Source organism: Pongo abelii, chromosome 19 (assembly GCF_028885655.2).
Source record: "Pongo abelii isolate AG06213 chromosome 19, NHGRI_mPonAbe1-v2.0_pri, whole genome shotgun sequence".
NCBI lineage: Eukaryota > Metazoa > Chordata > Mammalia > Primates > Hominidae > Pongo > Pongo abelii.
The window spans coordinates 7,132,954-7,160,068 of NC_072004.2; the positions used below are offsets into that span (position 1 = coordinate 7,132,954).

Below are 27,115 nucleotides of genomic sequence, written 5' to 3' on the forward strand. Positions count from 1 at the left end.
CACGTGGGTGGGCGGGGCCTTTTGTTCCAGGGACTCTTTTCTCAAAACTTCCCAGTCGGAGGCTGGCGGGAACCCGAGAGGCGTGTCTCGCCAGCCACGCGGAGGGGCGTGGCCTCACTGGCCGGCCCCACCAACTCCAGCCAAACTCTAAACCCCGGGCGGAGGGGGCGTGGCCTTCTGGGGTGTGCGGGCTCCTGGCCAATGGGTGCTGTGAAGGGCGTGGCCCGCGGGGGCAGGAGCGAGGTGGCGGGGGCTCCTCGCGTCTTTCTCCGCCAGATCCGCGGAAGCCCCACTGCTCTCTGGCTCCTTGGCTTGTGGCTGTGGGTCCCATCGGGCCCGCCCTTGCACGTCACTCCGGGACCCCCGCGGCCTCCGCAGTTTCTGCGCGCCAGGCCGGGGCGAGAGACTCCCGGATCGGTTCTTTCATCTTCGCCGCCCCTGCGCGTCCAGCTCTTCTAAGACGAGATGCCGTCGGGCTTCCAACAGATAGGCTCTGAAGTAGGATTCATCATGAGGGGGCGGGGCGGGGGGGCACGGGTCCCGCTTTTCTTGGGCTGGGGTCGCGGCTGGGGTCAGCTGGGGGTGGTTCCTGCGCAGGCGCAGGGGGTGAAGGTGGGGGGCTGGCTATTTATACCCGGCCTGGACAACCCGTGACTGTGAGATTCCAATCCTACCAAAAGGCAGAGTGGGTCTGGAGGGCCTTTCGGGGCACAGGCAGCAAGTGGATTCTGCGAGCCAGGGTTCACCCCCTTGCCTAGTAGGCGGCGCGGCACTCCGGAATCGGAGACAGCCTGCCCTCGATCCGACTCGGGAAAGCAGATCCAGGCGGGTCTTGCCCTCCGGGAGCTGTCCGTCCGTCTTCGCTCGCGGGCAGTGTTTCGAGGACCCGAGGCTCTCCATGGGCCCCCACCCCCACTCCTGGCCGCCCTCCAGGACGCTGAACTTTCCCTTGGCCCCATGGTTGGTGGAGGGGCAGAGGGGACTGTCAGCCCCCCCTCCCCCAGCTCAGGTTTCCGCTTGGAGACAGTCTGTGCCGCCAGCGAGCGGCCACCACTGCCACCGCCCCTCACACCACCTTCCTGCCCTCCTCCCCTGGGCATGGCTCTCCCAGGCAGAACCCCTGGACGGCCCTCCCTGCACGGAGGTTAGAGGGGGAGGGCAGGCCGCGACATAGATAGAGAAGGCCACCCCTAGATGACCGGGATGTCCTTTCTGGAACAGCATTTCTTGGTCCTGTTGGGGGCCTCCTGGAGCTGGCTGACAGAACCCCCAGAGGGGAGGGAAGAGGACAGTGTCTGATGATAACAATGCACTTGTTAATTTATGAAACCAGCACTGGCAGGGATACTGTTAACATGTGATGTTGATTTTCACAACACCCTCACAGATAGGTGGGCAAGGCAGGCAACATCACCCCCATCTCACAGAGGACGCTCAGGTTCGGGGCGGGGAAGTGACTTGGCCAAGGTCACACAAATCTGAGCTCTTAAGGCCAAGCCTGTCTCAAGGTCACAGAAGAATTTTGAGACAAGTTCTCAAACACTTCTCTGCCTTATGGACTCAAACATCCATTTCTCCTTTATGCCCAGGTTGCAGTTCAGCTCCTGTTTACATTGAGATCTTTGTGCAATTCCTAATATGGCACAGTTTCCCTCACCCAGCATGTTGGATGGAGCCCAGTATCTTCAGGCTCCAGCTGGGCCTGGGCCCCTAGTGGAAGGAAAAAAATCATGGTTCCATGTGACATGCTGTGTCTTTGCGTCTGCCTCTCCAGGATGGGGAACCCCCTCAGCAGCGAGTGACTGGGACCCTGGTCCTTGCTGTGTTCTCTGCGGTGCTTGGCTCCCTGCAGTTTGGGTACAACATTGGGGTCATCAATGCCCCTCAGAAGGTGAGGGCCTGCAGCTGGCAGGGTGGGGGTACCCAAACGAGGAGGACAGGTGTCTCAGGGATGGTGGAAAGCGGGGGGTCTGCAGGAAATCTGTCCTCTGCTGTCCCCCAGGTGATTGAACAGAGCTACAATGAGACGTGGCTGGCGAGGCAGGGGCCTGAGGGTCCCAGCTCCATCCCTCCAGGCACCCTTACCACCCTCTGGGCCCTCTCCGTGGCCATCTTTTCTGTGGGCGGCATGATTTCCTCCTTCCTCATTGGTATCATCTCTCAGTGGCTTGGAAGGTTCGCAGCTGGAGGGCAGGGGTGGGGGAAACAGGAAGGGAGCCACTGCTGGGTGCCCTCACCCTCACAGCCTCACTCTGCCTGCCAGGAAAAGGGCCATGCTGGTCAACAATGTCCTGGCGGTGCTGGGGGGCAGCCTCATGGGCCTGGCCAACGCTGCTGCCTCCTATGAAATGCTCATCCTTGGACGATTCCTCATTGGCGCCTACTCAGGTACCCACGGGCACCACAGCCCTGCCTAGCGCCCTGTTCTCTTTCACCATGCCTGGGCTTTCAGATGGGAATGGACACCTGCCGTCAGCCCTCTCTTCTTCCCTCGCCCAGGGCTGACATCAGGGCTGGTGCCCATGTACGTGGGAGAGATTGCTCCCACTCACCTACGGGGCGCCCTGGGGACGCTAAACCAACTGGCCATCGTTATCGGCATTCTGATTGCCCAGGTGACCGGGGCAAGCCTCATGGGTGCCTGGGCAGTGGTTAGAGTGGGGCTCTGGGAATATGGTGGGCTTCCGAGGTAAGGCAGGAGGGCTGAGTGACCTGCCTTCTTTCCCAAACTTCTCCCACAGGTGCTGGGCTTGGAGTCCCTGCTGGGCACTGCCAGCCTGTGGCCACTGCTCCTGGGCCTCACAGTGCTACCTGCCCTCCTGCAGCTGGTCCTGCTGCCCTTCTGTCCCGAGAGCCCCCGCTACCTCTACATCATCCGGAATCTCGAGGGGCCTGCCAGAAAGAGTAAGCTCTCCCGCTGCAGCCTGGCCCAGGCCCATGCCTATGCCTCCACCTCGTCTTGCTAGCACCTGGCTTCCTCTCAGGTCCCCTCAGGCCTGACCTTCCCTTCTCCAGGTCTGAAGCGCCTGACAGGCTGGGCCGATGTTTCTGGAGTGCTGGCTGAGCTGAAGGATGAGAAGCGGAAGCTGGAGCGTGAGCGGCCACTGTCCCTGCTCCAGCTCCTGGGCAGCCGTACCCACCGGCAGCCCCTGATCATTGCGGTCGTGCTGCAGCTGAGCCAGCAGCTCTCTGGCATCAATGCTGTATGTGTGGAGCAGCCTCCAGGCAGGGCACAGCCCCGGGAGGGTAGATGAGAGTGGAGAGCAAACCCCCTCCACCAACATTCAGGGTAGGGCCAGCCTGTTGTGGCTGGAGTAGAGGAAAGGACACTCCTGCCATCACTTCTTCTTCTCCCCCACCTCTAGGTTTTCTATTATTCGACCAGCATCTTCGAGACAGCAGGGGTAGGCCAGCCTGCCTATGCCACCATAGGAGCGGGTGTGGTCAACACAGTCTTCACCTTGCTCTCGGTAACTGCTCACCTCTGGAATGGCCCAAGCCACTGGCTTCACATCCCTGGGTGTCCCGGAGGTCCTGCTCTCGGTTGCCCTCACCCACGCAGCCCCTCCTACTTCCCGTGCCTGAAAAGCTCGGGCCAAGCTCTGACTCTCCCCACAGGTGTTGTTGGTGGAGCGGGCGGGGCGCCGGACGCTCCATCTCCTGGGCCTGGCGGGCATGTGTGGCTGTGCCATCCTGATGACTGTGGCTCTGCTCCTGCTGGTAAGGCCTGGAAGCTAGGAGGGGCTAGCAGCCCAGCCCATGGGAATGGTCCTGAGAGTCTCTGTGACCAGCCAGGGCCCCTTCTTAACACACATGCTTTCAATCCTGGCGCCAGCTCTGGACTGGGACTGGGGGTGACTGGCTCCAGAATCTGCTGGGACTGTGGTCTGCTCCTGAGGGATTTGGGCTGCACTGGGAGGCAGCTGTGGCACAACTCTGAGAGCCAGGAGGGAGAGCCCCTGTCAAGCCTCAGGAACAATCATTCCTAAGGACCCAGCTTTAGAGCCCAGGGAGAGCTGACCGTCATAAGAACTGAGAGGCCGTAACATTTCCTCCTGAACATTTCCTCCTTGAACCCACTTGGGATAGCCAGCAGAATGCCGGTGCTCAGAAAGGCTCAAGGGCCTGCTCTAACCCGGGACAGCAGGCCCCCCGCAAGCTGCTGGGGAGGGGGTTAGATTTCACTTCTCTGAGTTGAGGGCAAAGGAAGATCCAGAAAGGCCTCAACTGGATTCTCCACCCTCCCTGTCTGGCCCCTAGGAGCGAGTTCCAGCCATGAGCTACGTCTCCATTGTGGCCATCTTTGGCTTTGTGGCATTTTTTGAGATTGGCCCTGGCCCCATTCCTTGGTTCATCGTGGCCGAGCTCTTCAGCCAGGGACCCCGCCCGGCAGCCATGGCTGTGGCTGGTTTCTCCAACTGGACGAGCAACTTCATCATTGGCATGGGTTTCCAGTATGTTGCGGTAGGTCCCTCCAGCCCAGCCTCCCACACTGTAGGCCAGAGGTGGGCATCACACAGCTAGCCCACCTGCTTCCCCATCAGGGACTCCTCCAGCCACAGAACATGGGTCTTTGGGTCACTTTGGTGGACCACCTGCTCCACTGAATCAAAGCAAGGAAGGGAGCTGACCTAGATTGGATAGTAACTGAGGTGTCTGAAACGCACCAGTGGCATAACTTACCTTAGTCCGAGAAGAAAATAATACACTTTGCATTAATACTACAAACAGCTGGGACTCTCCTCTGAGTGCAGTAACTGAGGATGGTGAAGAGGGCGAAAACTAAGAGTGTTTGGGGTTCAGAGAATCCTCTTTTCAGTGTAAATTCTCATTCCTGCTCATTTCCCTTGTCCCTGGAGGAGGCAGCTGCTGTCTGCCGTCCCCCCAGCTCCCTATGAAGGCCTTTAGCTCCTGGTTGCCTGAAACTACCCCTTCCCTCCCCACCTCACTCCGTCAACACCTCTTTCTCCACCTGTCCCAGGAGGCTATGGGGCCCTACGTCTTCCTTCTATTTGCGGTCCTCCTGCTGGGCTTCTTCATCTTCACCTTCTTAAGAGTACCTGAAACTCGAGGCCGGACGTTTGACCAGATCTCAGCTGCCTTCCACCGAACACCCTCTCTTTTAGAGCAGGAGGTGAAACCCAGCACAGAACTTGAGTATTTAGGGCCAGATGAGAACGACTGAGGGGCCAAGCAGGGGTGGGAGAGCCAGCTCTCTCTACCTGCCCCAGAGACCCCTTCCTTTCCTCTGCAGCACTTTAACCCTCTCTTCCCTATTACTTCCGGGTGGAAAAGAATCCCTGCAGCCTGGTAGAATTGGGAAGCTGGGGGAAGGGTGGTCTGAGCACCCCCTCATTCCCCTCGTGTGACTCTCTTGGATTATTTATGTGTCGTGGCTTGGCCGTGGCCATCAGGGTGGGCCACTCTCCCCTCCCTCTTCCTTCCCCCATCCCCTTTTCTCCCCACCTCCCCCCAGACTCAGCTCCAGAATACCTTCTTCCCTGCTAGAGAAGGGGGATTGGAGGGAAGACAGGTCTAAACTTTCTCAGTGGGACAAACCAGAGCAGAGAGCAGGACAGGAGACAAGAAATCCAGTTTCTCACTGCCTTGGACTCCTCCCACAATCTGGGACTTTCACTGAATTCTTGCCACACAGACTCTGGGCGAAGGGGGTTCTTTTTTTTTTTTGAGACAGAGTCTCGCTCTGTCGCCCAGGCTGGAGTGCAGTGGCACGATCTCGGTTCACTGCAAGCTCTGTCTCCCGGGTTCACACCATTCTCCTGCCTCAGCCTCCGGAGTAGCTGGGACTACAGGCGCTTGCCACCACACCCGGCTAATTTATTTTGTATTTTTAGTAGATACGGGGTTTCACCATGTTAGCCAGGATGGTCTCGATCTCCTCACCTCGTGATCTGCCTGCCTCAGCCTCCCAAAGTGCTGGGATTACAGGCGTGAGCCACCGCGCCTGGCGAAGGGGGTTCTCTCTTGACCCCTGCAGGGAAAAGGACTCACCTCCCTCACTGCAGGCTCAGCCTTCCAGGGCAGGAGGGAACAGGAAAGTATGTGCCCATGTGTGGCAAGACGGAAGGACGGCAGGCTCCCGCCTCTATCTAGGCTTGGGGCTCTACCCCGATTGTTCCCCAAGGCTGCCAAGGAGGAGCCCTAGCTTTCTTCCTCTCCCTTCCTGGAAGGGTGCTGCACCCACAGGCTTTTGACCAACTAAGGTAAAGAGGGGATTTGAAAGGCTGCCTGGAAACACTGGGCTGGGAGGAGCCTTTGGATATTTTTATATACGTTTGAAAAGGGGATTGACAGAAGAAACCAAAGGTCGGTTGCACTAAATGTATATATATAGATACTTCTATAAAGTCACTGCTGAAGACAAGCATCCTATTGTGGAGGCACTTGAGGACGGGCTGAGACAGGGACCATAACTCTTCACCCTTCTTCCTCCCTCTGTCCTGCCTCAGCTCAAGGCCTCAGAATCTTCTGGATGCCATTGCTCATGCCCCTACTCACATTTCTACTCATTGCTTTATTAATAGTAAATGCTCAATAAATTGTAGCTGCCAGTGCCGGGCACTGCTCTTGGCATCTGCAGAATACTCACTCTGCAAGGGAGGTGTCAGCCCATGTCACAGATGGGCAGTGAAATCCCTGATAGGGGCACTCTTCACCAGGGACACGGCTGGAGACATGGCAGCAAGGATGCCAGGCCCTGCCCACAGCCCCACATCCCCTCCTCCCCACCTTCAACAGTGAGTTACTAGCGATTCTCCAAAACAGAAGAGACAGAGACCAAGACCACAGGAAAGCCTGTTTTTGTTTTTACTGGAGGCTCAGGTGGCACATGACAGATCATAAAATGGCTTCAGAGGTAGGGGGCCAGAGGAAAACAAAAATAAACTTGGGGTGGGGGAAGAAAAACAACCAGGAGGAGGTAAGAGCTGGCTGGTTCCTTCTCAGCCTGAGTTACGGGAGGGAGTTGCTGTTTCTGAACAGTAAGGATGGCTCCCTTCCTTCAACCCTTGATAAGGGGAGGGAAGAAAAAAGAAAAAGCAAAAAGCTGTTGCTTTGGCCCTCCTGAGTCTCAAGGAAAAGGTGAAAAGCTGGTGTTTTGATGCCATGAATTATGGGAAAGGGGGAGCAGGGTACTGGGTAGGGTACAGGTCAGTTGGAAAAACTGGCAGATACCTGAGAGAGAAAAGGAAATGCACAGATTGTGAACAACAGCAACTTGTCATCGCCACCCAGTACCCCGCCTTCCTGGCCACCCACCCAACTGCACCAGCCACTCACCAGATGGCAGCTCTGGGTGTCCTTTGAGTTGGAATCACTCCAGGATGGTGGTGGTGGGGTCCCCACTGTTGACAGGGGCTGAGGTCTAAAGAACAGCAGTGGCCAATTGAGACTTGTTTTTGTTTTTGAGACAGAGTCTCACTCCAGGTTGGATGGAGTACAGTGGCATGATCTTGGCTCACTGCAAACTCCCCCTCCTGGTTCAAGCGATTCTCCTGCCTCAGCCTCCCAAGTAGCTGGGATTACAGGCATGTGCTACCATGCCTGGCTAATTTTTGTATCTCTAGTAGAGACGGGGTTTCTCCATGTTGGTCAGGCTGGTCTCGAACTCCTGACCCCAAGTGATCAGCCTGCCTCTGCCTCCCAAAGTGCTGGGATTACAGGCATGAGCCATCGAGCAGGGCTGAGACTTGTTCTTCAGAGCCCCGAACTTCAACCTTCTTTCACTTTTTCCCTTCCCATTAAAACCTCAATCACACCCCTCAGTTCACATCTACAAGCTGGTAGGATGGCTCCAGGTAGCAAGTGGGGGACGGGTTGGGGGGGCACGGCCATCATGGGCAATCATGGGCTTGATTGCCTCTGCGGGGGCTTCCTGGTGGGAGGGGGCACCTGCGAGGGGTGGACCCAGCAGGCTGCATGGAAGAGGGTGGTGGCAGGGTCAGGGCAGGGGAGGGGAAGAGCCAAAGGATAGAGTAGGAAAGAAAAAGAAAAGGAGCAGGTGGGGGAGGGAGCTGGTCTCAGCCTTTTCTTTCATCCCACATCTGAGGTCCTCACCTCAGGGGCTGCGGGCTGCCGGGGGCCAGGGGCCTGCTGCCGTCTCCGCTGGAAGTAGGGGCGGTTTCGTGGGCGCTGGGGCTCAGGCCGGGAACCATCAGCGGGACCTTGGCTGGGCTTGGTCTCACCGTCCCCACCTTCTGTGGTAGGCTGCTGGGGTGGCCTGGGGCGGAAAGGCCTAAGGAAAGGAGCAGGGCTCTGAGGGGACCAGGGAACACTCCCTCCCCAGGGCTCACCCAGCTGCCCCACCCCACCTCCAGGAGCCAGGCTTCCAGCCCACGAGCACTGCCTCCCCGCAAGGCACCTCTGTTGCCAGGAGCCCAGGCTCTGCCTAGAGCTTCACCCTTCCATCCTCCTGCCCCTTTCCCCAAGGAACCAACACTGGAAGGGGAAGACCAAGCCCCAGCAGGGGGGTCTTACCTTCGGTACCTGGGCCGGAATCTGGGCGGGGGGACCCGCTCATCTCCCTGCTGTTGGTGCCCCTCCAATGGGGCTGTCTCTTTGGGTTCTACCCCGTCAGTGCCCTGGGAACATGCAAAGGCCCCGGTGAGCTGTGGGGACAGCAGCTGCTCCAGAGCCAGGTTATCCACAGCTCTGCCCAACGCTCAGTTCCTCCTTCTTTGGGGACCCATGGTCTCTATCCTAACTCCCACTCCTCTCCTGAACTTGGGGAACTGGCTCCCATATTCCAGCTTCCCCTCACCTCTATAGGTTGCTGCTGGTTGGGAGGCCGGGGGCCTCGCACAAACCGCCGTCGGTAGAAGAAGGGTGGGGGGCGCCGTCGTCTGGGCCGCTGCCCAGAGTCTTCGGCCCGCTCCCCTTCACTGCAAGGTCCTGTCCCCCCTGAGGGGATCTCTGCCACCATGGGTGGTGGGGCAACTGAGGGAGGCCGGGGGATGAATCGACGGAACCTACGTCGGTTGGGGGCATAACGGCTGCCCTTCACGGGCACCCCCCCGGGCCCAGTTACATTAGCGGCTTCTGCGCCCTGGGAAGGTGGTAAGGGAATAGTCAGAACCTGCTCCAACAGCCAATGTGCATTTCCCAACTTGCTTCCCCTTCTTCCAGGGGAAGACCCCTCTTCAGCTTTCCTTTAGCTCCTCTAACTTCTTTCTACCCTCCCTGGAGAGGCAGTGGAATGTGTTTGCACCCATCTGGGAAGGAGCAACATGTCCTTTTGAAATAATTGCTACTGGCCGGGCGCGGAGGCTTCGCCTGTAATCCCAGCACTTTGGGAGGCCGAGGCGGGCGGATCACAAGGTCAGGAGATCAAGACCATCCTGGCTAACACAGTGAAACCCCATCTCTACTAAAAATACAAAAAATTAGCCGGGCGAGGAGGCGGGCGCCTGTAGTCCCAGCTACTCGGGAGGCTGAGGCAGAAGCATGGCATGAACCCTGGGGGGCGGAGCCTGCAGTGAGCCGAGATCGTGCCACTGCACTCCAGCCTGGGTGACAGCGAGACTCCGTCTCAAAAAAAAAAAAATAAAATAAATAAATAAATAAGATAAAATAAAATAAGAAATGAAATAATTGCTACCGCACCCTCCTGAGTATACGACTGGGTGGAGAAAGGCCTGGCAGCCAGCATCCACCTTTTTACTCCAGAGGTGGACTCGGGAAGTCTAGGACAGGGCCCCACGTGGAGAACAGATGTCGAAGTGCTTGGTGAACTACTGAGAAGAAACCCAGACACTGCCAACCAATGACAAGGACATATTTAGGACATCCCTTAGCCCTAGCGTTAAGGAAGAGGACATCAGGGTGAGAGAACACAGTCCCATTCCCGCAGAACGGGTCAGAGCTGGCCCCAAGAGGGTCTTAGCCTGTGATGACCTCCAGGCCACCCTCCCATAAGCCTAGTCAACTCTATACCCCATAGCAGTCCCCAAACCTTCTCTCCTTCCACGACATCAAATTCCACAGTCTCCCCATCTCCGACGCTGCGCAGAAACTTCCTGGGGTTGTTTCTTTTAATAGCTGTCTGATTGGGGAAAAGGCCATGTGAAAAGTGAGACAGCAAGACAGGAGTCTCTGTCACCCCTGCTGGGGCCACCACCCAATTTCATTCTTTCAACATTTGACTTGGGGTCTAGAGCTGGAGGGTGGAGCAAGGAGGTGGTCAAAGTTTAGCAGGGGAAAAGTCCTGAACTCAGGGCCTCAGCAAAGATTGTGCAGTTACCACCATCCCCAGGACACACTCCCCGCAACCCCCCTCCCGCCCCGCTTTACCCCTCAGGGATTTCAAAAAGGGAGGCAAGAAATATGAACTCCAAAGCAAAAGGCAGGGACAGCCTTCAGTTGCAAAGTGGGTAAAATGCACTGTGCTTCTTACCTCAGTCCCAGTGAGAGCTCTTTCCACCAAGCAGTGGTTCTCAAGCTGTAGCGTGCATCAGAATCACCTGGAGAGCTCGTTAAACCGATTGCGGAGCCCCAGCCCCAGCTCTGATTGATTCACCAGGTCTGGGGTGGGACCTGAGAATTTGGATGTCAGGTGATGCTGCTGCCGCTGGTGCAGGGGCCACGCTTTGAGAACCACTGCACCCAAGGACCTTCTCCCTCTGAAAATTGCCTCAGTGCTTCCTGGAGTGTTAACAGGTCCCAGTAGGTAGTAAGCGTGCCATGCCCAGGGGCAACATGTTCAATTCTGACAGACATTTAGTAACCCAACACAAGTGCAGCTAATGGTGGTTGACACAGGCACCCGAGGTGGATGGGGGGAGCTATTCCCTGGCAGACGGGCCGTTGTGAAGAAGAGCCAGAGAAACATGGCAGAGCGCACTGCTAGGGATTACGGCAAAGGCCTTCAAAGAGGGCCAGTTCTTCCCCTCAGAAAGCCAACCTAGCTCTTACCTGGTGAACAAAGACATCTTCCTTGGTGTCATTCCTGCAGAACAGGATGGGTCGTTAAGGAGGGGACTTCAACAAAGCCCTCAGCTCCTTACTGAGGCCCCCCTAGCTGCCCAGTCTAAGCTCAGTGGGCCCATCCTCTCCAGCATTCCAGTTAGGGGTAGACAGGGCCTGGGGAATGGGAGGGAGAGCCAGCAGGGCCCCCAGAAGCTGGTGTAAAGAGAGGTACACCTAAAACCTCAGTGCCAAACCTGGACTTCACAAGGAAAGGGCAGGCTGGGGAGGCAAAGGCACCTTGAGGGACCTCAGACAGCTCTGCCCCTGCCGGGACTCCACCTTCCACCCCAGGCTAGCCTTACAAACTGCCAGCGCTGGGTGCAACTGTCCCTGGCCAACACCCCCTCCCCCAACCCCCATCAGGGTTGGAAAATTCCAGTCTTCTTCCTTCTATAGTCAAGGAGGCAGAAAGTGCAGTTGGAGCCAGAGGTGCAGAACAAGTTTGAGAAGGGAACAACGTGTCAGGAACTTGCTCTAAACAGCTGCCAAACTTTATTCTCATCCTCAGCCTGGAGGTGAATCCGAGTCAGGCCCACTCTCAACACACGTGGGACCAAGGGTGAGAGAGAAGAAAACATTCACCCATTCTCTATCACAAGAACCCCAGTGGGTGGGGGGAGGGGAGAAAGGAAAAGTTTTCCCGGAGGCACTCTGCCCCCGACCCAGTCTGCCATTTCCAGAATTAGACAAGGACCCTTCCCCAGAACAAACGTTTTAGCTTTAAAGCACTTGGATCTGCACAAAGGTCAGCCTGCTAAGAGGGAACTAGGGCCTCCCAGGAGAGCCAGGCCGGGCAGGATGCCTTGGCTGGGGAAGGCCCCACTGGGGGAGACCTGGCTCTGCTCAGAATCCACTGCCACAGCCTCTCCCAGTGCTGAGGGGTGGGGCTGCCTACTGAAGGAAAGCAGCAGCCTCTGGCTCCTTCCTCCTGCCCCCCACTGTCAGCCTCAGTCCCAACAGGTGGGGGGCTCGAATGAGCCACAGCTCTTTAAGGGAGTTGAGTTGTGAGTGCTGCCGTAACAGGAAATCGGTGAGGATTCCAGCCGGGGGCCCTGAGGCACAGAGAACCCTATAATACATTCTGCCCCAAAGGCATCTCAGAGTAAAAGTAATGAAGCAATTCCAGAAGGTGAGATGAGAAGCTGGCAGGGTCAGAGCCAGGTTTGCCAAGTTCCTGAATCATTAATCCTCCGCTGCCCTTGAAGATGTGGAGGAGGCTTCCTCTTGTCACTAAGCACACATTTGTGCTGCGGTTAAAGGCTTTCAACCAGCATCAGCTGGACATTGCAACCATGTGCCTCCGCAGGGGTTGAGATGAGGTTGGGCGGGTGTCCAGTCCCACAGGCCAGTTCGGAAGACACCCATTCCACCCCCGCCCTGGGTTCCTTGGATACCTGTTGATGAATCCGTAACCATTCCGGACGTTGAACCATTTGACAGTGCCCAGGACTTGGATTGCTGCCAGGCAGAGATGCAGTGGGGACAGTGAGATGGGGGGAAGAGACGGAGTTGAACTCAGTTTTGAGACACTCCAAAACAGAAACAAATTCTAGCCTACTGCCTTATTACCTATTAAGCTTACCTTCAAGCCAACCAGGTTTCACTAGTAGCTTCAAGGTATTCTTACCCTATTCCACCAAATGAAATCACCCACACAGGGACTGAGGCTTTCGAAAAGCCTTCCAACTCTAAGTCACGTTCCCCACATCCTACAAATCCAGCCCCTTCACCTAGAACTGGGTACTCACCTGGTCTGCAAAGTGCCACCCCCAGGTCATAACTGAGGGTTTTTTTAGCCCTCCCAATGCAAGGGTCCCCAGTGCACCTGCTTGCCGGGCTCAGAGGTTTGCCTAGTTCTAACCCAGTCAACTAGGCACTGTGTCCCGCCCGGGGGCGTGGCCGGACCCTGGGGCTTTATTCTCCACCCCAAGACCTTAGCTGAACCTGCCGGCCCCGCCCTCTCTCCCGGGAAGGCACGGCAGGATTTCCCACCAGGGGAATCCACTTTGTTTGGTGCGCAGCTCCCAGCCCAGTTAGCGCTCTGGGCCTCCGGGCCAGGCCGCCTTTGGTTTTCCGGATCCTGCCGGGCTCCACACTGCCCCTCCCCCATCCCGCCGACCCCTCAGAGCCGCCCTGTGCGCGCCTGCCCCTCACCCAGCACCGGCTTGTCCGCCTGACTCCGGGCCGGGGGGGCGGGGGTTCCCGAGGCCGCCGTCGCCGGGTTGCCAGGGGTGCGGGGGCCCGGCGCCGAGGGGGTCCCAGCAGCGGGGCCCGAGGCGGCTCCGCCCCCGCCGCCCGCCCCGCCGCCTGCTTTCTGCGGCTCCCCTGCGGGCACCGGTACCACCACCGCTACCACCCCTGCCGCCGTCGCGGGCACCGTCGCCGCGGGGACCGCTGTAGCCACCGCTGCCGCCTCCACCTCGCTCATCCCGCCGGGTCCAGTACCGGCCCCCGCCGCCACCGCCGCCTCCGCCGCCGCCGCCGCCGCCACCGCCCCGGCCCCTCCCCCCGGCTCGCGAACCCGCCGCCCTGCTCGGTCCTCGCGCCCCGAGCCTCGCCCGCACGCCGGCAGCGGGCCCGGAGCCGAGGCCAATGACAGCCCGCTGCCGCCGCTCGCGCAGACCCCGCCTCCCAACCACGGGCCAATCCCAGCCCAGCAGCCCCCCGGCCCGCACGCCGACCCCGCCTCCCGGACTTCGCACCGCGGCCCCGGCCCCCGCCAGCTGCCCAGTAAGTACACCTGGGCCCCGCCCCCGGGCCGCCACGTGACCGCCCCCGGCCCAACCCATTGGCCGGCGGCCCCTTTCCCCTCCCCCCTCCGCCCCTTTCCACCGGCCGCGGGAAATCAAACGGGCCGGTCTCGCCCCAACCGCCACCTGGCCTCTGCGCGAAGGGCGGGGCCGGGGCCGCAGCGCCAAGGTTGCCCCTGACGACCTAAGCGAGGGGCGGGAGTCTGCAGCCTCGGTTCTGGCAGTGAGTAGCACCGCTCGCCTCCACCCTCGAGACTGACCTTGACCGTATGCTGCCAGGTGCAGACACCTTCCGGCCACCACCGCCCTTGGCACCCTCTTCCCACAGGACGGCCCTGCACATCCTGGGGCTGCGGGGTCCGCCCGCAGGATAGGCTGGAAAGCGCAGCAGAGTGGATTTCCCGGCTCACACTTGCTCCCACGAGCCAGGACCCCTTACTTTTTTTCTTTTTTCTTTCTTTCTTTTTTTTTTTTTTTTTTGAGACAGGGTCTCGCTCTGTAGCCCAGACTAGAGTGCAGTGGCGAGCTCGGCTCGCTACAACCTCCGCCTCCCGGGTTCAAGCGATTCTCCTGCCTTGAGCCATCTCAAGGTGGCTCCCGGCCTGCCCCTACCTATGTTTGTATTGGAAACAAGGTTTACAAGTAGTACAATGCGCAATTCTTCGCTGAGTTGGTTTTTTTTTGTTTGTTTGTTTGTTTGTTTTGACACAAGGTCTCCCTCTGTCGCCCAGGCTGGAGCGCAGTGCTCGATCTAGGCTCCCTGCAGCCTCCGCCTCCCGGGTTCAAGCGATTCTCCCTCCTCAGCCTCCTGAGTACCTGGAATTACAGGCGTGCGCCACCACAGCCTGGCTAATTTCTGTATTTTTAGTAGAAATGGGGTTTCACCATATTAGCCAGGCTGGTCTCGAACTCCTGACCTCTGGTGATCCGCCCGCCTCAGCCTCCCAAAGTGTTGGGATGACAGGGTAAGCCACTGTGCCCAGCCTTCTCTGAGTTTTGATCAATGTGTCCACCCATGTGGCCCACACCCACCGCTGCAGCTCTGATGTCTACCGCCCTAGACTGGCTTTGGGGTCTCTCACGTCTGTATGCCGGGGGCTGTGGTCTCCGGCCAGGCGTCAAGCTCCAGCGGACTCGAGGCCTTTTGCACATGCAGTTTCCTCTGCCGAAAACGCGCCTTCGTGTCTCAGGGTGGCTCTCCAAGTAGCAGCTTACGTACCACTCTTCGCGATCACACCATTCCTTATTTTTCTAATGGCATTTTTGAAAATATGACATGATCCTGAGCATTTGCTTATTTTATTTCCCTGCACACAGTGGGCTGTAAACTCCACAGCAGTAAGAGCCTTGTAGTTAAGCTGGACGCCTGCAGCAGTGCCTGGTACAACGTATACGTTCAATATTTATCGAATACATGAACGGCCCCCATTTCACAGATGAGAGGACTGAGGGGCAGTGCGAGGCTTGTACCAGGTTTCTCGGGAGCCTGGGAAGATTAAGAAAATGGGCCGGGCGCGGTGGCTCACGCCTGTAATCCCAGAAAAACGAGGCTCCAGCAGTATCTCCTCCCTAGGGCCGCCTCCCCCACCAGGGAGGAAGCGGGTACGCGTTGTATTTTTAGCCAGAGCAGCGCGCCCCGGGGCAGCACACGTGCCCCCAGGCGCTGCTGGGCAAGCCCCACGTGCGCTTCCCAAGGGCTGGCGTCCTCCGCGTCCCCTTCGCGGCCAGCTGCCCGCAGCAGCCGTAGTCGCCTCTCCCGGTCCCGGCGCGCCCCCTGCCGGCCGCTCCCGGAGGCCGCCGGATTCCGCTTCCTCGCTGACCCTCCACTTGCTATCGCCCGCCGCACCCCTCCGGCCCTTTCAGAGTTGAAGATTCTGATTTCCGGGGCATCGGGCACAGTGGACAGAAAAAGAGAAGAGACAAGAAAACAACTAAGTCGCAAGACGAGGCCGTGAAGCATACAAGAATGACCACTGGCCTTAGGCTGTTAAGGACCGACTTACCCGTGCCTAGCCCTGAGCTCAAGAAACTGAAGCCTAAGATCAAGGCTGGGGAAGGCAGACAAGAAACCTCACAGTGTGACCGCTGCAGCAAAAGAATTACATGGAAGGCGGAGCTCAGGAGTGGGCCAGTTAGCTACAGGCTGGAGGGTGAGAAGAGAGGACCTAGGAAGGGAAGCTGAACCTTTTTGTAGTAAGATTAAGAAAATGGCCGGGTGTGGTGGCTCACACCTGTAATCCCAGCACTTTGGGAAGCTGAGGTGGGTGGATCACCTGAGGTCAGGAGTTCGGGACCAGCCTGGCTAACATGGTGAAACCCCATTTCTACTAAAAATACAAAAAATTAGCCGGGCGTGGTGGCGTGCACCTGTAATCGCAGCTGCCTGCGAGGCTGAAACAGGAGAATCGCTTGAACCCAGAAGGCTGAGGCTGCAGTGAGCCAAGATCATGCCATTGCACTCCAGCTTGGGCAACAAGAGCGAAACTCCGCCTCAAAAAAAAAAAAAGAAAGAAAAGAAAAAGAAAATGGGCCGGGCGTGGTGGTTCACTCCTGTAATCCCAGCACTTTGGGATGAGGAGGCCGGTGGGTCACCTGTGGTCAGGACTTCGAGACCAGCCTGGCCAACATGGTGAAACCCCTGTCTCTACTAAAAATACAATAATTGGCCAGGCGCGGTGGCTCACGCCTGTAATACCAGCACTTTGGGAGGCCGAGGCGGGTGGATCACAAGGTCAGGAGTTCCAGACCAATCTGGCTAATATGGTGAAACCCCGTCTCTACTAAAAAATACAGAAAATTGGCCGGGTGCGGTGGCTCACGCCTGTAATCCCAGCACTTTGGGAGGCCGAGACGGGCGGATCACAATGTCAGGAGATCCAGACTATCCTGACTAACACGGTGAAAACCCGTCTTTACTAAAAACAAACAAACAAAAAACAAAAACAAAAAATTAGCCGGGTGTTGTGGCGGGCGCCTGTAGTCCCAGCTACTGGGGAGGCTGAGGCAGGAGAATGGCGTGAACCCGGGAGGCGGAGCTTGCAGTGAGCCGAGATAGCGCCACTGCATTCCAGCCTGGGCGACAGAGCGAGACTCCGTCTCAAAAAAAAAAAAAAAAAAAGAAAGAAAGAAAGAAAAGAAAAGAGAAAACGTGAGGATGTGAGGAGACCAGAGGTGGGAGCATTGCAGGGAAATGTACTCCTGGCTGTTGAAACAACAGCTACACTGGCAACAGCTCAACACCTATGTGCTCTCCATCCCCATGGAGGAGAATTCGCAGATACCACGGAGAGATGCAGCTCATTGTCCTCTTCAGTTGAAGGATTTGTGCATGTTATTTTCTTTTCCTTTTTCTTTTTTTTTTTTTCTGAGACGGAGTCTCGCCCTGTTGCCCAGGCTGGAATGCAGTGGTGCTATCTCCGCTCACTGCAAGCTCCACCCCCTGGGTTCATGCCATCCTCCTGCCTCAGCCTCCCCAGTAGCTGGGACTACAGGCGCCCACCACCACGCCCGGCTAATTCTTTTGTGTTTTTAGAAGAGACGGGGTTTCACAGTGTCCACCAGGATGGTCTTGATCTCCTGACCTCGTGATCTGACCGCCTTAGCCTCCCAAAGTGCTGGGATTACAGGCGTGAGCCACTGCGCCCAGCCTTTCTTTTTCTTTTTTGAGACAGGGTCCCACTCAGTCACTCAGGCTGGAGTGCAGTGGCACCATCTCAGCTCACTGCAGCCTCCACCTTGAAGGATCAAGTGATCCTCCCATCTCAACCTCCCGCCTGTAGTTAACTGGCCCACTCCTGAGCTGGGACTACAGGCACATGCCACCACGCCCGGATAATTTTTTTGAACTTTTTGTAGAGAGGTGGTTTCACCCTAGATGAACTCCTGGGCTCAAGCCATTGCCCACCTTGGCCTTCCAAAGTGCTGGGATTACAGGTGTGAGCCACCAAGCCTGGCCATAATTTTCTGGTTATTTAAATATTTTTAAGTGCTATAGATAACAAGGGCTCCAGGAATTCTAGTGAAAAGGCTTCCTTCTTTTTCTGTCACTTCCTTTCCATTAGTTCCTGCTCACCTGAAGTGGTCTTTACCTGTCTGTTTTGTTCATTACTTAAAAACAAAAACAGGCTGGGTGCAGTGGCTCATATTTGTAATCCCGGCACTTTGGGAAGCCAAGGCAGGAGGATTGCTTGAGCTCAGGAGTTCAAGACCAGCCTGGGCAACAAAATGAGACCCGTCTCTTCAAAAAATACAAAAATTAACTGAAGGTGGTGACATGCACCTGTAGTCCCAGCTACCTGGGAGGCTGAGGTGGGAGGATTGCTTGAGCCTAGGAGGTCAGGGCTGCAGTGAGTGGTGATTGTGCCCCTGAAGTTTAGCCTGAGTGACAGAGTGACACCCTGTCTCAAAAAATGAAATAAAAAACAGGCCGGGCATGGTGGCTCACGCCTGTAATCCCAGCACTTTGGGAGGCCCAGGTGGGAGGATCACTTGAGGTCAGGAGTTCAAAACCAGCCTGACCAACATGGTGAAACCCCGTCTCTAATAAAAATACAAAAATTTAGCCGGGCACGGTTGGACATGCCTGTAATCCCAGCTACTCGGGAGGCTGAGGCAGGAGAATTGCTTGAACCCAGGAGGCGGAGGTTGCAGTGAGCCGAGATCATGCCATTGCATTCCAGCCTGGGCAATAACAGTGAAATTGCGTCTCAAAAAACAAAAGAAAACAAAACAAAATCCTGCTTTCTCGACTATTGCCTTGTACCTCTCCATTATTTGAACACCAAATTTCCTGAAACCAGTCTTTGCTGTGTTTACTTCAACTTTCTTTCACAACCCACCAACCCAAATCTTGTTTCTGCCCCATCACTCCACTGTGACAGTTTCAGCAGTGCCCCACTGTCCCTTCTCAGTTGAGACATGCAGTGGATGGCTTTGGTTCCCTTTGGACTCCGTCAAATGAAGTGTTCCTGCCACAGCTTCCACAACCCAACCTTCCCTGTCACCTCACACCTCTCCTGTTATGCTTGTTCTCCTTCTCTCCAACCTCACTGTTCCTAGGCCATGTTTTCCTGTCATCTCCATTTTTTTTTTTTTGAGATACAGTCTCACTGTGTCACCCAGGCTGGAGTGCAGTGGCACGATCTCAGCCCACTGCAACCTCTGCCTCCCGGGTTCAAGTGAATTTCCTGCCTCAGCCTCCTGAGGTAGAGTAGTTGGGATTTCAGGCACGCCCAGCTAATTTTTGTATTTTTAGTAGAGATGGAGTTTCACCATGGTGGCCAGGCTGGTCTCGAACTCCTGACCTCAAGTGATCACCCGCCTTGGCCTCCCAAAGTGCCGGGATTATAGACGTGAGCCACCGTGCCCGGATAACCCTTCTTTAGATTGTTCTATCCATTTCCCTGGCTTCGGTGACCACTTTCTGATGGCTCTCAAACTTGTGTCTCCACTCCTGAGTCCCTCCCACCTTCTGCCAGACGCCCAAGTCAGGCAGTCTCCAGCCAACAGCCCCTCAGGCTTCTGGAATTTGATGAATCCAAGTCTAAGCTCCTCCTTTTCCTCCCTCCGTTCTCCCTCCTCACTGAGTTTAGGTCATCACCACTTATCCACAGTCATTTTGTGTAGAACAGTCTTCCCAGAGGCCCAGGTTTAGCACAATAAAGGTGAAGATTTGTGTGATCAAACTGAGATCATATTTGAACAATTGAAAAAATGGTGTCGGCTGAGCGTGGTGGCTCATGCCTGTAATCCCAAGACTTTTGGAGGCCAAGGTGAGAGGACTGCTTGAGCCCAGGAGTTTGAGATTAGCCTGGGCAACATAGCAAGACCCTGTCTCTACAAAAACTTAAAAAAAAATTAGCCGGATGTGGTGGTGCACCCTAGCTACTCAGGAGGCTGAGTTAGGAGGATCACTTGAGCCTGGGAAGTCCAAGCTGTGGTGGGCCCTCTTCACACCACTGCACTGTAGCCTGGGCAACAGAGTGAGACCCTGTCTCAAAAAAAAAAAAAAAGAAAAAGAAAGGAAGAAAAGAAACAGAAGAAAAGATGATGTCACCTCTATCCCCTGGTGCCATCTACTCCCAGAAACTTTTCACTCCAACTTTTTTGTTGCAGCCCAAATCAGAATTTACCTCTTCTCTGTCCTAATAACTGCTCTCTTATTTCCCAACAGCAACAGTGTTTCATACCCACACTGTCCATCTTATCCTCTTACATTTATTATTTATTTATTTATTTATTTTTGAGACAGAGTCTCGCTCTGTCGCCCAGGCTGGAGTGCAGTGGCGCGATCTCAGCTCACTGCAAGCTCTGCCTCCCGGGTTCACGCCATTCTCCTGCCTCAGCCTCCTGAGTAGCTGGGACTACAGGCACCCGCCACCACCACGCCCGGCTAATTTTTTGTATTTTTAGTAGAGACGGGGTTTCACTGTGTTAGCCAGGATGGTCTTGATCTCCTGACCTCGTGATCTGCCCGCCTCGGCCTCCCAAAGTGTTGGGATTACAGGCGTCAGCCACCGCGCCTAGCGGGCACATTTATTGATTGATTGATTGAGACAGAGTTTTGCTCTTGTTGCCCAGGCTGGAGTGCAGTGGTGCACCTTGGCTCACTGCAACCTCTGCCTCCTGGGTTCAAGTGATTCTCTTGCCTCAGCCTCGCAAGTAGCTGGGATTACAGGCGTGCACCACCACGCCTGGCTAATTTTTGTATCTTTAGTAGAGATGGGGTTTTGCCATGTTGGCCACGCTGGCTTTAAACTCCTGACCTCAAATGATCCGCCCGCCTCGGCCTCCCAAAATGCTAGGATTACAGGCGTGAGCCACTGCGCTTGGCCACACGTTTGTTCTTTAGCTGCTCTTTCCACTGTCCTTCCCTCTTTGCAGGCTGGGCTAGCACTCTGTCAAAGCCTTGACATTTTCTCCAGCCTCTACCTCCTTGTCTTATCTGCTGTATGTTTTTGTGTGCATTTTCAATTTCCCTAAATAACATCTTGTTATAGATTTCGTTCTGAGCTTATTTGCAGTTAGTACTATGTTGTTAAAATCCACCCATGCTCTATGATGATCAAAGCTATTGCTGCGCCATGCTCTGCAGTATGAGTTGTGCCACATTTTACCTGCTCACAATTCCACTGAGGAGCACCCATGGCACCTCCAATTCTCAACCACAACAAATAATATGGCAGTGAACTTTTTTTTTTTTCCAGATGTGGTCTTGCTCTGTCACCCCAGCTGGGGTGCAGTGGCATGACCAGGGGTCACTCCAGTCTTGACCTCCTGTGCTCAAGTGATCCTCTCACCTCAGCCTCCTGACCTCAAGTGATCCGACTACAGGCGCATGCCACCACGCCTGACTAATTTTTTAATTTTTGTTTTAAATGGAGTCTCGCTCTGTTGCCCAGATTGGAGTGCAGTGGCATGATCTTGGCTCACTGTAACCTCCACCTCCCAGGTTCAAGCAATTCTCATGCCTTAGCCTCCTGAGTAGCTAGGATTACAGCTGCATGCCACCACGCCTGGCAAATTTTTGTATTTTTAGTAGAGACAGGGTTTTACCATGTTGGCCAGGCTGGTCTCAAACTCCTGACCTCAAGCAATCCACCTGTCTCGGCTTCCCAAAGTGCTGGGATTACAGGCGTGAACCACCACCGCACCTGGCTAATTTTTTAATTTTTTTTTTTTTTTTTTTTTTTGAGATGGAGTCTTGCTCTGTCACCCAGGCTGGAGTTCAGTGGCGCAATCTCCGCTCACTGCAAGCTCCGCCTCCCAGGTTCATGCCATTCTCTTGCCTCAGCCTCCCAAGTAGCTGGGACTACAGGCGCCCGCCACCACGCCCGACTAATTTTTTGTATTTTTAGTAGAGATGCAGTTTCACCATGTTAGCCAGGATGGTCTCAATCTCCTGACCTCGTGATCCGCCCACCTCGGCCTCCCAAAGTGCTGGGATTACAAGTGTGAGCCACCGCGCCTGGCCTAATTTTTTAATTTTTTATTTGTAGAGACAGGGTCTTGCTATGTTGCCCAGGCTGGGCTCAAGTGATCCTCCCATCTCAACCTCCCAAGCAGCTGGGATTACAGGCACATGCCACTATGCCCAGCTATTACTTGATATTTTCTTGTTCATATTTTCTTGCTTATAATTTGTAAGCTTGGAATCTTGTCTGTCTTGTTCACTGCTGTATTATCAGCTCCTAAAACAGTACCTGACACCTAGTAAGTGACCAGTGAATATATGGCTGAACGAATGAAGGCAGAAAGCTTTGTCTGAAATGCATTTTTTTTTCTAGCAATACTTCCTCACGTTAAATATTTACATTCCCTATGACCAGGCAATTCATCCTCTGGGCACGTGACCTAAAGGGATTCTTTTACAGAAGATGTACATGAGGCCGGGCATGGTGGCTCATGCCTGTAATCCCAGCACTTTGGGAGGCCAAGGCGGCCAGCCTGGCCAACATGGTGAAACCCCGTCTCTACTAAAAATACAAAAAAAATAGCAGGATGTGGTGGCAGCCTGTAATCCCAGCTACTGGGGAGGCTGAGACAGGAGAATCGCTTGAACTTGGGAGGCGGAGGTTGCAGTGAGCCGAGATCATCCTGCTGCACTCCAACTTGGTCAACAGAGCGAGACTTGGTCTCAAAAAAAAAAAAAAAAAAAAGAAGACCTATATGAGAATGAAGCTGGGAAGTTAGAGGCAACCTGGGCATCCGTCCCTGAGAGTGTGAGGGTGAAATGTGGGTGTACACTGTGGAGTGTCATACAGCAATGGGAAGTGCCAGGTTAGGGGTGCCAGGTTAGGGGTGCAACATGGATGGATTTTTTTTTTCTTAAGACAGAGTCTTGCTCTTGTTGCCCAGGCTAGAGTGCAATGGCGTGATTTTGGCTCACTGCAACCGCCACCTCCTGGGTTCAAGTGATTCTCCTGCCTCAGCCTCCAGAGTAGCTGGGATTACAGGCGCCCACCACCACGCCTGGCTAATTTTTTTTGGTATTTTTAGTAGAGATGAGATTTCACCATGTTGCCTAGGCTGGTCTCGAACCTCATGATCCGCCCGCCTCGGCCTCCCAAATTGCTGGGATTACAGGCGTGAGCCAGTGCTCCCGGCTGCCAGGATGCATCTTAAAAACACATTGCTTAGAGAAAAAGGGTAAAACAGGATGAGACATATACAACAGGCTGGGGGTGGTGGCTCACACCTATAATCCCAGCACTTTGGGAGGCTGAGGTGGGATGATTGTTTGCAGCCAGGAGTTCGAGACCAGCCTGGGCAACATAGGGAAACTCCGTCTCAACAAATAATTTAAAAAATTACCCAGGCATGGTGGCACACAGCTGTAGTCCCAGCTACTTGGGAGGGGCTGAGGTGGGAAGATTGCTTGGGCCTGGGAGGTCAAGGCTACAGCGAGCTATGATCCTGCCACTGCACTCCAGCCTGGGTGACACAGCCAGACCCTGTCTCAAAAAAAAGCAAAAAAACATATACAATGATATGACATACATAAAAAGAATCATTCCCACAAACAGCAAACCATGTCTCTCAGAGTATATCAAAACCAAAAGATGTGCAACATTGTAATTGTTTGTGGAGGAGCAGAGAAGTAAATGGGGTTGAGGGTGTAGAAAAGCAAAAAATCAAGCAAATGTAGGAATGAATGAAATGTTCTATCCTGCTTAAAACTCTCCAGTGACTTTCCACCGAAAACTCACAGGTGAAGCTCAAGCCCTTTAGCTTAAATCTAAAGGCCCAAGATCTAACCCACTGCCACCCTACCCACCCAGGTCTCAAACACTGCCTCCTGACCAGTCTTCCTGACATTGCTACATGTGGCTATTTCAGTTTAATTAAAATAAAATTTAAAATTCAGTTCCTAAGTCTCACCAGCCACATTTCAAAAGCTCAATAGCCATATGAGGCTCATGGATACTGTATTAGCACAGATAGAGAACATTCCCACCCTCAAAGAAAGGTCTAGCAGACAGCACTACTATTCAACCAACTCTATTTTTTATTTTTATTTTTTTGAGACAAGGTCTCATTCTGTCGCTCAGGCTGGAGTGCAGTGGCACAATCACAGCTCACTACAGCCCTGACCTTCCCAGGCTCACATGATCCTCCCACCTCAGCCTCTGGAGTAGCTGGGACTACAGGTTTACACCACTACCCCCAGTTAATTTTTCTAGTTTTGGTAGAGACAGGTTTCGCCATGTTGCCCAGGCTGGTGTCCAGCTCCGGGCTCAAGTGATCCACCCACCCTGGCCTCCCAAAGTGTTAGGATTATAGGCATGAGCCACCATGCCTGGCTTCAACCATCTCTGTAAATCTCAGTACTCAGGATACTAAATCTTCTGTTCTAAAAGTTTCAGAAATAGTTTCCTATTTGAATTAATTTCACTGAGATTTCTTGAGTGCTTTCCTCTGACCATCTGGACTGGGAGACAAGTAACTATCATGATAATCTCAGCGCTGGTTAGCAACTCTGTGGGTCACCTTCTAAAAATATTTCACATAGTTTACAATAAAATATGCATATTCCTTTATTTCTTCAACAAACATTTATTGAGCACCTACTGTGTGCCAGGTGCTAAAACGTGCTAAGGTATCGTAGTGAATTAGACATACAAGATCCCTGTGGCAGGCCGGGTGCAGTGGCTCACGCCTGTAATCCCAGCACTTTGGGAGGCCAAGGCAGGCAGATCATCTGAGGTCAGGAGTTTGAGACCAGCCTGATCTATATGATGAAACCCTGTCTCTACTAAAAATACAAAAATTAGCTGGGCATGGTGGTGCACGCCTGTAATCCCAGCTACTCAGGAGGCTGAGGCAGGAGAATCGTTTGAACCTGGGAGGCGGAGGTTGCAGTGACCCAAGATTGCACCACTGCACTCCAGCCTGGGTAACAGAGTGAGAGTCCTGTTGCCCAGGCTGGTCTTGAACTTCGGGCCTGAAGCAATCCTCCTGCCTCAGCCTCCAGAATAGCTGAGATTATAGGCATGAGCAACTATGCCTGGCAGTTTTCAATAATATCTGAATTCTAATCATGGTAAGTGGGTGTAACCACAAGGAAGTAGGAAATAAATGTGTATGTCATGAAGACAAGCTAGAACCTGATCAATTGTATTTGAATCTTTTCTTTTCTTTCTTTCTTTCTCTCTTCTTTTTTTCTCTCTCTTTCTTTCTTTTCTTTTTTTTTTTTTTTTTTGATGGAGTTTCGCTCTTGTTGCCCAGGCTGGAGTGCAATGGTGCGATCTCGGTTCACCACAACCTCCGCCTACCGGGTTGATTCTCCTGCCTCAACCTCCTAAGTAGCTGAGATTACAGGCATGTGCCACCACGCCCAGCTAATTTTGTATTTTTAGTAGAGACGGGGTTTCTCCATGTTGGCCAGGCTGGTCTCGAACTCCTGACCTCAGATGATCCACCTGCTTCGGCCTCCCAAAGTGCTGGGATTACAGGCATGAGCCATAGCACCCAGCCCGCCCTCCCTCCCTCCATCATCCCTCCCTCCCTTCTTTCTTTCTTTCTTTTTTTTTTTGAGACAGAGTTTCTCTCTTGTTGCCCAGGCTGGAGTGCAATGGCACAAGCTCAGCTCACTGCAACCTCTGCCTCCCGGGTTCAAGCAGTTCTCCTGCCTCAGCCTCCTGAGTAGCTGGGATTACAGGCATGTGCCACGATGCCCAGCTAATTTTTGTATTTTTAGTAGAGACGGGGTTTTCACCATGTTGGCCAGGCTGGTCTCCAACTCCTGACCTCAAATGATCTTCCTGCCTCAGCCTCCCAAAGTGCTGGGATTATAGGCGTGAGCCACCTTGCCCAGCCGAATCATTTCTCAAGGAGGAAACTTCTTTCTTTTTTTTTGAGACAGAGTCGCCCAGGCTGGAGTGCAGTGGTGTGATCTCAGCTCACTGCAACCTCCACCTCCTGGGTTCAAGTGATTCTCCTGCCTCAGCCTCCTGAGTAGCTGGAACTACTGCCGGAGTAGCTGGAACTACTGGCACGTGCCACCACGCCCGGCTAATTTTTTGTATTTTTAGTAGAGATGGGGTTTCACCGTGTTAGCCAGGATTGTCTCGATCTCCTGACCTCATGATTCGCCCACCTCGGCCTCCCAAAGTGCTAGGTTTACAGGCGTGAGCCACCGCGCCCGGCCCAAGAAGGAAACTTCTATGTGAACAGAAGAGAAATGCTTAATATGTAAATTAGAAAAGGTCAGGCTAAGTGTGGTGGCTCACACCTGTAATCCCAGCACTTTGGGAGGCCGAGGCGTGTGCATCACGAGGTCAGGAGTTCAAGACCAGCCTAGCCAAGATGATGAAACCCCGTCTCTACTACAAATAGACAAATTAGCCAGGCGTGGTGGCGGGCGCCTGTAATCCCAGCTACTTGGGAGGCCGAGGCAGGAGAATCGCTTGAACCCGAGAGGCGGAGGTTGCAGTGAGCCAAGATAGCACCACTGCACTCCAGCTCAAGTGACAGGGCAAGAATCCGTCTCAAAAAAAAAAAGTAATAATGCTGCTTTGAACATTTATGTACAACATTTCTGTTTTTTTCTTTTCTTCGTTTTTTTTTTTTTGGACAGGGTTTTACTCTGTTACCCAGGCTGGAGTGCAGTGGTGTGATCACAGCTCACTACAGCCTTGAACTCCTAAGCTCAGGCAATCCTCCTGCTTCAGCCTCCCCAGTAGCTGGGACTACATGTACATATGACCACGCCTGGCTAATTTTTTTTTTTTTTTTTTGTGGTGGAGTTTCGCTCTTGTTGCCCAGTCTGGAGCACAATGGCATGATCTCAGCTCATTGCAACCTCTGCTTCAAGCTATTCTCCTGCCTCAGCCTCCTGAGTAGCTGGGATTACAGGCATGCACCACCACACCGGGCTAATTTTGTATTTTTAGTAGAGATGGGGTTTCTCCATGTTGGTCAGGCTGGTCTCAAAGTCCCGACCTCAGGTGATCCACCCGTCTCTGCCTCCCAAAGTGCTGGGATTGCAGGCGTGAGCCACTGCGCCCGGCTATTCTAGATGTTTTCTAAGAGTGGAATCATAGAATATGTGACCTTTTGCATCTTGACTTTTTTCACTTAGCATAATGTTTTCCAATATTCATCCAGTTATAGCATGTACTTCATCTCTTTTTATGGCTAAATAATATTCCACTGTATAGATATACCACATTTAAAAAATCCATTCATCTATTGACAGACATTTGGGTTCTTTCCACCTTTTTTGCTACTGTGAATAACTGCTGCTATGAACACTCACATGCCCGGATTTGCTTTTTTTTTTTTGAGATGGAGTCTTGCTCTGTTGCCCAGGCTGGAGTGCAGGGGCGAGATCTCGGCTCACTGCAAGCTCCACCTCCCAGGTTTGTCATTCTCCTGCCTCA

The 27,115-nt window shown here is 54.2% G+C and overlaps 2 protein-coding genes across 7 annotated transcripts; one reads left to right on the plus strand and one right to left on the minus strand.

Moving 5' to 3' along the window:
- Positions 1-222: 222 nt before the first annotated feature.
- On the plus strand, positions 223-6,810 carry SLC2A4 (solute carrier family 2 member 4). Of its 5 annotated transcripts, XM_002826948.5 has the most exons (11): positions 223-498; positions 1,775-1,891; positions 2,003-2,175; positions 2,264-2,388; positions 2,500-2,615; positions 2,742-2,904; positions 3,016-3,203; positions 3,366-3,470; positions 3,619-3,720; positions 4,261-4,464; positions 4,982-6,810. In XM_002826948.5, the coding sequence occupies exons 1-11, from the start codon at positions 466-468 to the stop codon at positions 5,183-5,185; spliced, it is 1,530 nt and encodes a 509-aa protein (XP_002826994.3). In that variant the 5' UTR covers positions 223-465; the 3' UTR covers positions 5,186-6,810. The 5 variants fall into 5 exon arrangements, with proteins under 5 accessions (XP_002826994.3, XP_054392106.2, XP_063574455.1 ...); XM_054536131.2 differs by having other exon boundaries at positions 1,775-2,175; XM_063718385.1 differs by lacking the exon at positions 4,982-6,810 and having other exon boundaries at positions 3,366-4,351.
- On the minus strand, positions 6,806-13,445 carry YBX2 (Y-box binding protein 2). Of its 2 annotated transcripts, none has more exons than XM_024235528.2 (9): positions 13,138-13,445; positions 12,378-12,441; positions 10,930-10,963; positions 9,971-10,060; positions 8,780-9,064; positions 8,497-8,600; positions 8,077-8,254; positions 7,300-7,384; positions 6,806-7,194 (listed from the first exon to the last, which is right to left on the minus strand). In XM_024235528.2, the coding sequence occupies exons 1-8, from the start codon at positions 13,409-13,411 to the stop codon at positions 7,334-7,336; spliced, it is 1,080 nt and encodes a 359-aa protein (XP_024091296.1). In that variant the 5' UTR covers positions 13,412-13,445; the 3' UTR covers positions 6,806-7,194; positions 7,300-7,333. The 2 variants fall into 2 exon arrangements, with proteins under 2 accessions (XP_024091296.1, XP_054392114.1); XM_054536139.1 differs by having other exon boundaries at positions 12,976-13,163.
- Positions 13,446-27,115: the final 13,670 nt, after the last annotated feature.